The sequence below is a fragment of the Microtus oregoni genome, unplaced genomic scaffold (genome assembly GCF_018167655.1).
Source record: "Microtus oregoni isolate MIOR12 unplaced genomic scaffold, Mior012 000011F_ref0000422, whole genome shotgun sequence".
Classification (NCBI taxonomy): Eukaryota; Metazoa; Chordata; class Mammalia; order Rodentia; family Cricetidae; genus Microtus; species Microtus oregoni.
The window spans coordinates 50,012,668-50,023,458 of record NW_024543070.1 but is presented as its reverse complement, the minus strand read 5'-3'; the positions used below and the strand labels follow the sequence as shown (position 1 = coordinate 50,023,458).

The 10,791-nt window shown below is 52.5% G+C and overlaps 1 protein-coding gene across 1 annotated transcript; it reads right to left on the bottom strand.

The window, feature by feature from the left end:
• Positions 1 to 1,458: 1,458 nt before the first annotated feature.
• On the bottom strand, positions 1,459 to 8,939 carry Cxcl14 (C-X-C motif chemokine ligand 14). Its single transcript, XM_041660154.1, has 4 exons — positions 8,696 to 8,939; positions 8,426 to 8,531; positions 5,116 to 5,229; positions 1,459 to 2,550 (listed from the first exon to the last, which is right to left on the bottom strand). The coding sequence occupies exons 1-4, from the start codon at positions 8,757 to 8,759 to the stop codon at positions 2,535 to 2,537; spliced, it is 300 nt and encodes a 99-aa protein (XP_041516088.1). The 5' UTR covers positions 8,760 to 8,939; the 3' UTR covers positions 1,459 to 2,534.
• Between the last annotated feature and the right edge of the window lie 1,852 nt (positions 8,940 to 10,791).

Genomic DNA, 10,791 nt, shown 5'->3' with positions numbered 1-10,791 from the left:
ACTCAAACAGTTTTTAAATTGACAGAAATGAATTGCACATATTCATGGAGTACAATGTGATATTTCCATACATGGGCACCATGCATAATAATCAGACCAGGGTGATTATCATATCCATTACCTCAAGCTTTAACTATTTCCTTGCACTGCAAACATTCAAAATACCCTATTTAAAATACAGCAAGTTAATTATTCTTACATAAAGGTTCATTTGAACAGGGAGCAAACCATGTAGCCAGTTCTAATGGGAGTCTAGGTGACCAGGACAGACCCTTGGGCAGAGCGACCGTGAGAAGGTGGTGTGTAGAGTGTTGTGTGAGGACACAGTGAGTCTAGACCTTGGAGCATCGTGAGTGTCCAGCACCCCGTGCTGTCAACTGCAGTGAAGCAGGGCTCTTCCCAGAGACTGCTTCACACAGGGTCCTTGCTTGTGAGGCCCTACTGGTGCTACACCAGGACCAAGCAGGCTTTGGGGCCCTTGGGAGGTGGAGCCCATCCTCTGCTGTCCCTGCTCTGGCCTGTGACTTTCTATGGGTGCTCTCCTACTCTGTAATGTCTATTGGTCTCTGGCTTTGTATGAGGGTTACTATGCCATTTTCCTCTCTAATGAAGGAAAGTGAAAGATGGGGTGGAGGATTCACGGGTCCCAACCCTCAGCAGAAAGGTGACCATCCAGCCACTGGAGAGTGTGGTAATAAGGGTGTTGGGCTCCTTCGGGCAACTTTCTTAATTGCCCAGTAACTCATGAGAGGTAGCTTGGAGCCAGAGAGGTAGCATGGCTGAGATAGGAAGGATCACAACATCATCCTGTGGGTCGCATCAGTAGAGGGGACTTTCTTATGTCCTTATAAATGCGAGCAGAGCCAGTGTCCTGAAACCATCTGCAGAAGTGAAGGGTGTGGCTCCAGGTTCCTAGTCTAAGGACTTTTCCCCTTGAGCAGTGAGTCTAGAGGATGATGAGACTGACTGACTGAGCTGTACTCAGTAAGATACAGGCCACCAGTCCTAGAACCTGTCTCAGTGCTTTACCTCCATCACCGCGTCCCCAGAGATACTATCAGGTGTGCCTTGCAGTCACAGGCATCCCCCAGAAGCAGAATCAGACCCCACTCGGTCTCTTAGTGGAGCTCCTGCCCCTGCACAGGGGTCTCAGAGCTGAGGGCCCTAAGGCATCTTGAATCACCTTATCCTTGGGACTCCCCCGTCCTGCAAGCCTCCACCGGCCTGCTCCCACCAACCTGCTGCAGCGGAGTGTGGGGAACATTCGCCTCCAGGCCTGGCCCCTTAGCTCCCGCGAACAGCACCAACCCCACACATTCCATCGAGACTGTTTGTGACACACCGCTCTGCTCTTTTCTCCCACACACTTGTGCCCGTTTATTCAGGGCGAGGCCAACATTTTATTGTTATCTGGTTTAATTAGAGAGGAAAAAAAGTCCAGGAGTCTAGAATTTTGGTAACTTCAAATATATTTTATTACTTTCTTTTTCATCTTAGAAAGAACATGAAACCTGCATGCAGCTCAAGGGTCTCAGCATTTACATAGCAGAGAAACAGCCGTCCAGTGCGGCCTCTACTGAAGGGCAACGTGCGGCAGGGCGCACGGAAGGTGGTATGTACACAGGAGAGGGCACAGGATCATCCTAACTCCTAGCTCCCAAAGAGGACTGCCCTGTTTGCATCTGCATTGAAGGAGGGTGTGCTTTCTGTTGGGGTGCGGGGAAGAAACAAAACTTTGAAAGTTCCCCTTTGCCAATAGGAGGTGTGGCTCCGGCTGTTTGTTGTGCATATATCCCTGAATCTTTCCGTTTCTTCCTTGGGTTGTTTTCTCACAGTGCCAGGACCGTCCCATACTTCAGAAGCATCAACTACCAAAGCAGCAGAAACCTTCAGGTTGGAAGAAAGACCCAGCTCCTTTAAGGATCGCTTGCCTGATCATGAACTGGGGTGGGGGGCAGGGATGAAGCTTATCCTGGTAACAAGATTGAGTTCCTGGCGGCACAGATGTCGAAGGACCTGCTCCCAGTTGCCCTACAACAGGGGCCACTGTCAAGTCACAGGGAAACCCTGACCAGTCATAAGCTCAGGAGAGCCCGTGGCAGCTGTGCCGAGGCGCCAGGCCCCCTGAGCGGAAGCTTCGCAAGCCTGGACCGGAGCAATGGTGCAATGAAATGCCTCAACCAAGCTCACTGTCCCTTCCAGGCGCTCATAAAGCTCAGATGTGTTGTCACATACGGACAAATACAAAACCCCTTATTTTACAAAGGAAAGAGTTATTCGCCCCCCTCCCCGCCCTGCCTCCCCGTTTCGGCAAAAAGCCGCTGGAGATGAAGTCTGGAGTTCGGGAGAGCTGGGTCTCACATCTGGAAACCTTCCACACACAGCTATAAAATGTAAAAACTGACCCTGGTAAGAAGAGCTTCGTAGCAATATATAATTTGTCTGAGAAAGAAAGGGCTTTTATTTTAATCTGCAAAGTCCTCCGCTGAAGTCTCTCAACTGGCCTGGAATTTTTCCTCCCGAGATCGGTCACCCTATTCTTCGTAGACCCTAGGAAGAGAGGACAGAGTGGTCAGTGGCTCAGGCCACTTACAGCTGCTGCTAGTGGGTTCGTCTGTGGGCCTCCTCCCAGGCCTGGGGCCGGGAGAGGGGAGAGGGCTCTGAGGATGTGATCGAAGCCAACGCCAAAGTTCACTCGAGGATGGGTGTGCTCCCTCACGCCCATAGTCCTCGTTCCGGGCTGTACTCCACACTCAGCTCACTGCTCCCCTTTCCAGTGAAATCCCTTGATCAGGCACGGAAATAAACGGCCTGGGGGCTGGAGAGATTGTGCCCAAGATACGTCACTGCTCTGCCAGAGGACCCAAGTTCATGTCCTGGCACCCACATTAGGTGCAATGCCTATAACTCCAGCTCCAAAGCCCTCTTCTGGCTGCCCCAGGCACCTGCACTCACAAGGCACACAGACATACGGCCACACAGATACCCACATATAAATAAAATAGAAATGCTGAATGCAGCCGCCTTTCGAGACAGCCAGAGATTCCGGTCTCTAAGGGGCTCTGAGCTCATTTATTGGTGCCATGGACCAGGGGCCTGGCCCTGCCCTGCCCTGCATTCTTCTCTTTCCTCCATCCTGAGCTATCGAGCATGTATGTTTGCTCTCTCTCTGACTTTGATCAGTTCTTTTATCTACATTATCTGTATTCATTAAGTCATTTTTAACCCTTTAAAGGGGTTAAAAGGTGGGAAGGGAAAGGGCAGGTGTGGCGGTTCCCTATTCCGGATGCCTCCGAGCCCTATGGCATGGATGAATTCAGAACTCATGGGCTTGTAACCATGCAATCCCAACACTTGGGAGGTAGAGGGATTAGGACTCATGATTCAAAGTCATCCTTTGCTTTGGGGTTGAGTGGATGCTAGCCTGGGCTATGTGAGACCTGTGTCAACAAACAAGTAAGCAAACAAGCAAATAGCACCCCCTGTCCCCCCACAACGGTTCTGAACTCTTGATGTAGCAAATTGGTAGAGGCCTAGTAGCAGAGAGCTCTCACGGCCTTCATGAGAGAAATTTGCAAAAGAAGAACAGTGGGTTTGGGGTGGGGGTGGGGCTTTGGGATCCCCACAGGTGCCTCCTCTTCAAAGACTCGCCATGTGGAGGAAGAAACAAGATGGGCAGAAGATTGGTCGGAATGTCTCCAGGTGTCTGGGCAAGACTTCTCAAGCCTCCATAAGCTAACCCTGCAGTCATCCTGCTTTTGATGACACAGGCCTGGGGGGTGACAGGGTGGCAGGGGGTGGGTGGGTGGGGCAGGTTCTGCTTTTGCCATGTCAACTGCATGCCCTGACCAGAAAGAGGGCTGCGCTCCCATCAGATATGTGGGGAACACGCTTGCTTCACCACTTTCTATTTCAGGCAATTGCAGATGAGGCAGTTTTGGAGAGAGCAAGAAAGGATTCAGGTGCAGAAGCTGAACAGGGGTGTCAGCTCTGAGAGCTGGTCACAAGGCTGGGGCCGGGGGGCACTGGGCCACATACTGGGAAGGCAGTGCCAGACCCAACACCCCACAGGGTCCTGGCATCTTGCCCTGACTTCCAGGTACTCTGAAAGTCAGACCCTGTCCCCACCTGGTCTTGGTTGCCCCCTCTTAGGGCAAAATACTGGGATCCTTGGAAGTCACCCAAGTGTGTGTCCTTCTCCAGCTTTGTTTAGCAGGTAAAGGTACAAGAGAACAGGCCGGGGCGGGGGGGGGGGGTCTGAGGAGTGACTTGCTCCAGGTCAGACTCATTGTCACGGGGTACAGAGGAGCTGGGAAGGGACCTCTCCTTCCAAGGCCAGACCTGGGGACCCCAAGGTAGAAGTAGGAAGCCCCCTTTTGATGATAGGGAAACTGCCAAGTCAGCAGAGGTGTCTGCCCCAAGGCACCAATGGTCTTAACCTCTGCCCCATTTGGGTAAAGTGGCTCAGATTGGAAGGGGCTGAACTCAAGCAGCCCCAGAATCTGCCTGAGAAGGCGTCAGAGAAGAGCAGAGTATGGGGCACCTTGGTGCTCACCTGGTCATGTTCAGCTCTTGTGACTTAAATAAAAAAATATAAGTTAGGGGCCAGAGGGACGACGGCTGAAGAGCTCAAAGCTTTGGTGCTCTTGCAGAGGACCTGACACACACATGGAGGCCCACAGCCTTAGGTAACTGCAGTATCTGATGAATCTTATTTGAAGTCCTTGGGCACCAGGCATGTAGGGTATTACACAAACATTCCTGCAGCCTTAATACCCATATACATAGGGTTAAAAACAAGTCTTTATAAAAATGTTCACAAAGAACTATGAAATGAAAGTAGATTTTAGTTCACAAAGGGATACACCTGCAGTGCTCAGAGCTGTCCAGAGAGCGGAAGTGGTGAGCACTCCATCAGTGGGGGATGGGAACAGCATCAGCTATTTTGTGGGTGTCACACATTAGATGAGGCTAATAGATGACGTGGTGTGTGGGTCCCTTCTCATCCTGAAAGCCATAGCCAATAGCCAAGCTCTTCTGGATGGGTGGGGGATGCGCGGGGTGGGCAGGCGATGGGCAAGGAGTGTGTGTGTGGGGTGAGAGGAGAGGCTGTACCTGCGCTTCTCGTTCCAGGCATTGTACCACTTGATGAAGCGTTTGGTGCTCTGCAGCTTAGGGTGGAGACAGTGCTCCTGGCCCCGGTACCTGGACATACTCTTGGTGGTGATGCTGAAACACAGCAGGATGGGGTCAGGGTTAGACATCTGAATAACAGTCTGCAGGACTGGAGCACTGAGCAGCCCCGCCCCTCCCTCAAATTTCAAGAGCTCAGTCCCAGGTCAGCCTTTTAATGTTTTGTGTCTCAGCCTCCATGATGGGGTTAGCCTGTATGAAGTGAGTATTACTTTTCCCTGGGGAGTCCCTACCCCTAACAGCATCCAGCAGTCTGCGATCCCCAGCAAGGCTCTCGGGGAGCTCTTCCAGTGGTTCAGAGGTAGACAGAACCGTTGCTAGAAGGTGCTCATGCCAAGTACCATCCTTGGATTCGAGGAACTCTACAGAGGGGCTGAGCCATGCCCTGCATGTGTCATAGACTCTAACTCTTAACCCCAGCCCCCAAACCCTCTGCAGTTGTCCCTGGGCTGGGCAGTTGCTGTTCCTGGAGAAGGGACCTTGTTGGTCTGGTAGCCCAGTTGATGCTTGACTGTGAGGTTGCAGTTTTCTCGTTCCAGGACAGCAAGATAAAACCTTCCTTCTCTGGGCTTCTCTTAGCCAAAGCTCCAGCCCCACAGTGGCCTAGCTCTGCAAGGGAGAAGCAGGACCTGGTACTGAGACAGCTAGCTGAGTCTGGATCCCTGTAAGCGGTGGTATGTCTGCTCAAAAGGTACAACAGAAGGACCTACCTCACAGGGTTACTAAAGGAGCTAAAGGCATAACCTATGCGCAGTGCCCAGTCCCTGGCGGGCGTCCAGTGACCACCGTTATTACTAATTAGTCAGAAAAGATGAAGCAGCCCCGAGGAAGACACGCTTCAGGTATGAGCTCAGGCCTGACAGGTCTGAAGCACCTCACTCAGTCAGTCACTAGGGGGATGGTGGGAGTTACAGGAAGTTCTGGGAGGGGACTGGTTGAGAATGAGGGTCCACTTGGAAGATGTAAAGTGGAGACCTGACTTCCCGAGGGGTCACAGGTGTGTAGGGAGGTCAGCTTGTTCCCCACATGGTTCCTAAGGGGAAGAAGAGTCAGAGTTTGTGGGCCAGATTCTAGAAGGGGGTAGGGTCGTTATGAATACAACCTCCCAGTCTGTAGGGACAGAACACAATCTTGCCAGCAGAACGGGGACGGAACGCTGCTGTTTCAGGTTCCTGCTCTCCCTCATCTCAGATCAGGACGGACATTTGATAATACCAGGTAATTGGATCGTGCTTCGCTGGAGACAGGTGGATTCTTGCAGGCTCCAAGCATGGGGCCCTCCCTCTACACCTCTGCCCTCCTGCAGAATTAGTGCCCATATTTCCTCCACACCCACAATGCTGCTGTTGCTCTGAGTGGCCATCTCAAGTAAAAAGCTCCTTTTCCATAGGCCAAGGTGCAGACAGAGCATCCCTCTTCTGAAGGTCAGAGAGAGCAAGAAAGAGCTCAGGCCCGACCCCCAGAGCTGCTCAGACTACTGTGTTCTTCAAATCAGCAACAGGGTGCAGAATCTGGGATTCAAGATCCAATAACCATGTCTGGGTTGCAGTAGTTCTGGGGGCCAATGGTTTGAATGAGAACTCTATGGACATATGACACAAATCGCCCTTCAAAAACTTGGACTTGGGCTGACAAGATGGCTCAGTAGGTAAGTGTCCTTGCCACCAAGCCTGGAGGTGTGTTTGGTTCCTGGGACACACCTGGTGGAAGGCATGAACCCTCCTGCAAGTTATAAACACATATTTTTTGAAAAAAGAAATCCAGGCTTTCCCATATTTCGAGTACCCCCCCCCCCACCCCGGCCGGGGTCTCTGGGAGACTCAGGGGGAGCTGGAGAACTTGCCAACAACCTTTGTGGCTGAAAACCTGTTTTGGCAAAAAGTGCAGGTCCCTTGTCTGACAGAAGGGCGAGGAGCCTTCAGGCTGTCGAGGGTGGGTGGAGAGGGAGGCCCAGAAGAGGTGTTGGTCTCATGAGGTCCCTGCAAATTTTCCCAAGGCTACATGAAGCCTGTCTATACGCTTGCTTGGCAGCGTTCTCTCTCTCTCTCTCTCTCTCTCTCTCTGCCCCCCCCCCCCCCCCCCCCGGAGTTTAGTCAAGAAAGGAGCAAACCTGTCTGGGGCAAAGTCTGTCCCTTTGAGTTGCTGATGCACCCCAAATTGTTTTTGTCCCCTGGAGGTCTGAGAGACAGCTTGAAATCTTCTTAACATTTTTGAACCTCCAGACTAGAAATTCCGAGATACTGTGAAGCCTGCCATTTCTTTTAGCCCCTGAGCCAGCCTACTCTTAAAAGGGTAATTTTCCTTTATCTGCCCTGCAAGACAAGGGGCGCTATAAGGAGGTTAATTTGGAAACTCATGACTCGGGTCAGTTCAGGTCCTGTGGCTTTCTGAATTAGCCTAACTTCAGCGGGTGGAAGTTGTGAGGTGCCCGGTGGGGGTGTGCCCTTCCTTCACAGACACTGCCTGAAGGCCTCTGGGCCGGCAAGGGCAGTCGGTGGAAGGCACTTGCCCAGACTGAGAATAAAGTGTGTCCTGTTTCTGGGGGAGGGGAAGAGGGGCCAATGGTCCATGGCAAATATTTGGGAGCTGTTTTGCCAAGGGCTGCCTTCCTGGCCAAGAGTGTATTGATGGGGGAACGGCAGCGCTGGCTTCAAGTGGTTAATTGGGAAGGCTGAGGAGCAGGAAACGCAGTGTTCTCTCTCTGCCCTAGTTTTAAAGACTTTGCCGGCATCCCCACCAAGCAGCTGCAGCGGTGGCATGGCACATTAACCCCAGCAGAGCACTTTCTCCAACACTGTTCACAATCACGGACCCACAAGGAGCCCGGCTGCTGGAGGAAGGGACTGGCGCATTCTCACAATGAAAGCCCGGAGAGCACCAAACTGTCCACCGCTGTGGCCAAACCCCTGACTGAAAAGTCTGTTACTTCTCTCTTCGGTAAGAGGGAGGCAGCGCTGGGTGTGTGTCCCAAATGGATCTGGTGTAGATATCCTAAGAGGGAGCACCAGAGCCGCTCGCCCAGAGGAAACCCCCAGCCTGCCAGTTTGAGTCCTAACAAGGACAGGCTCAGAGAGACCCGCCAGAGACCCCCTTTCCAGACTGTCGGGCAATGTCCCGAGGACTTGCCAGACGATTGATGACAAACTGCTCCTCGGGGCCTGGGCAAAGGCAGAGAGAAGAGCGTGTTAGCCCGATCCAGCCCCGCCACGGGACATGCCCCCTCAGAACTCACATAACCATCTTCTCCTCGCAGTGTGGGTACTTTGGCTTCATTTCCAGCTTCTTCACGTCGCTGTAGCGGATCTTGGGCCCCTTCCGGGAACACTTGCACTTGGATCCTGCGGGAGAGCGCGGCCAGGCTGCTGAGTCGCCAGAGGGGTCTTCAGCTCAGCGACCGCCCAAAGTGCCCGCCCGGGACCCCCGGGGTTCCAGGGTGTTTAAGTGGTGCTTGGGCTCCCTACGAAGGGGCAGGACCGCGACCGAGGGCCCTCGCGGCACTCACCGTCCACGCGCGAGGCGCACAGCGCCAGGAGCAGCAGGAGCAGCGCAGCCGCCAGGAGCCTCATGTTGGCCTGAGGGGCGCGGTGAGGAGCAGGGACGCGAGGAGGGAGCCGGTCTGTGGTGCTGCGGCTGTGGGATGCCGCCCGGCTCGGTTCTCGACTTGGAGCACGCCTCCCTGCACTGCTCGCTCCAGCTGCGCCCGTCGGTGGGAGCTCCTGCTGCTGCGCTGCGCTTGGCGCTGGGTGCTGCGATCTCCCCACAGCTTCCCTCCGCCCACCCTGGCCTCTTTTAAATTCGCTCCTGCCCTCTCCGAGAGCGAGCTCATTAATATGCAGAACCACTCGGTGACTCACTGAGATTTCTCAATGTGGTGGGGGGAGGAGATCTCCCAGCCCGCCCAGCCGCCCGCTCCAGACCCGTCGCGATCACAGGGGCGCACACTCAGAGCCACGCGCGCACACGCACACACTCACATCCGCTACCCTCTGGCTCCACAATACGCCCGCCTTCATGCACTTAATCACCCAAGCGTCGATGCGGCTGTCCTGCCTTGGAGAGGCCAGGCGAGTGCATAGCTTGGGAACGAGTCCTGGTTTTGTTTCCTGTGGATACTTCTCAGGCCACACAGGTTTACTGTCCCAAGCCACCGAGAATCCCAGGTCTGGCTCAGATCCTAGAGTCTTCCAACAGGTGCCAAGGGAGAGTGCCAGGAGGCCTTCCCACTGGGGTGTGGGTCTCTGTTGGGCCAGCAGCTCAAGGCCAGGTGTAGTTAGAGGCTTGTCACAGGTAGTAGAAGCTTTTGATCATTGGGTCACTGGGTGCGGCGGTGTGGGTGAGTGGGGGGGGGGCTACACAGTTTCTAGAAGGGATCTGTGGCTTGGTGTCCATGTATGGCTGTCCAGGGGCTATGGAGAACCCGGCTACTCATCACATGCATTTTAAGAACCTTTGAAGCCAGGTAGAGCCCTGGTCACTGGATGGAGGCTACCCTACCTTATACACACTGCATCTGGTCACTGGATGGAGGCTACCCCACCTTATACACACTGCATCTGGTCCCTGGATGGAGGCTACCCCACCTTGTATACACTGCATCAGATGGTGGTAGGTGAAATTCTATCCCGCCCATGGATATCAGCATGGGTCAACTTCATAAAAATAAGAAAAACGGGCAATTTTATCCATTCAGAGGTCTGTACCAAGATGAAAACTGTACTATCTTTGGGGTTTGAATGCATATGCACAGCTAAGACCCAGCTGCGTGTCTGGTTTGATGCCCTGCTTGTTGTGGTCTTTAAAAAACGGTGTCATTTGAAACCATGTGGTATAGTGGCTTGCTCTACCTTTGACCTCAGATGCTCTGCATGTGACTTTGGGCAAATTACTCTTTTAGCCCTCAATTTTCCTCATCTGTGAGATGGGATAAAGGTACTTCCAGCAGAAAGAAGAGGAATGGCTGTGTCAAGGGTTTAGCATGGTCCCCAGCAGTAGCAAGCTTTCAGACCTTTTGATAATTTTGTTTTTCATTATTATTTTGCATACCAAATACCCGATTATACGGATATGGCATGACTGATTTGGTTGATCACTCCTGGCTGGGCCCTTGGGCTGTTTGCCACCATGTATTGTCATCATTATGCTGCATGACAAATATTCTTGCCATTGAAGTTGGAGAGATGCCTTCCAAAAACAGACAAATTCTCAGAGACAGAACCACTGAGCATAGTACATGCCCATTGCAAGGCTTAAGTACACAATTGCCATACTCCTTAAAAAAATCACGCACTTCAATCCTGCAAAGGGAATTTCTTAACTACCACACCTTATCAGAATATGTAAAGTATTTTTACTACTGAAAATTTAGTGCTACTATATTGGCTCAATAATATGTTGAGATCTGACAGCTCTAAAGCTTATATGCACTGAGCTCATTTTTGTATTTTTCTTACATTTAAGTGGTGTGCGTGACACACATGTGCTATTTGGTTCATATGCAGAGGTCAGAAGGCAACCTATGGAAGTTAGTTCCCTCCTTCTACCTTGTGCATCCCAGGGATTAAACTTGGGTTAGCAGACTTGGCAACAGATGCTTTCCTG

Coding starts and splice junctions, on each gene's coding strand:
- Cxcl14 (XM_041660154.1), bottom strand. CDS start 8,759: ATGAGGCTCCTGGCGGCTGCGCTGCTCCTGCTGCTCCTGGCGCTGTGC. Junction 8,532..8,695: donor GTGCGCCTCGCGCGTGGACG/GTGAGTGCCGCG, acceptor GCTCTCCCGCAG/GATCCAAGTGCAAGTGTTCC. Junction 5,230..8,425: donor TGCGAGGAGAAGATGGTTAT/GTGAGTTCTGAG, acceptor GCTGTGTTTCAG/CATCACCACCAAGAGTATGT.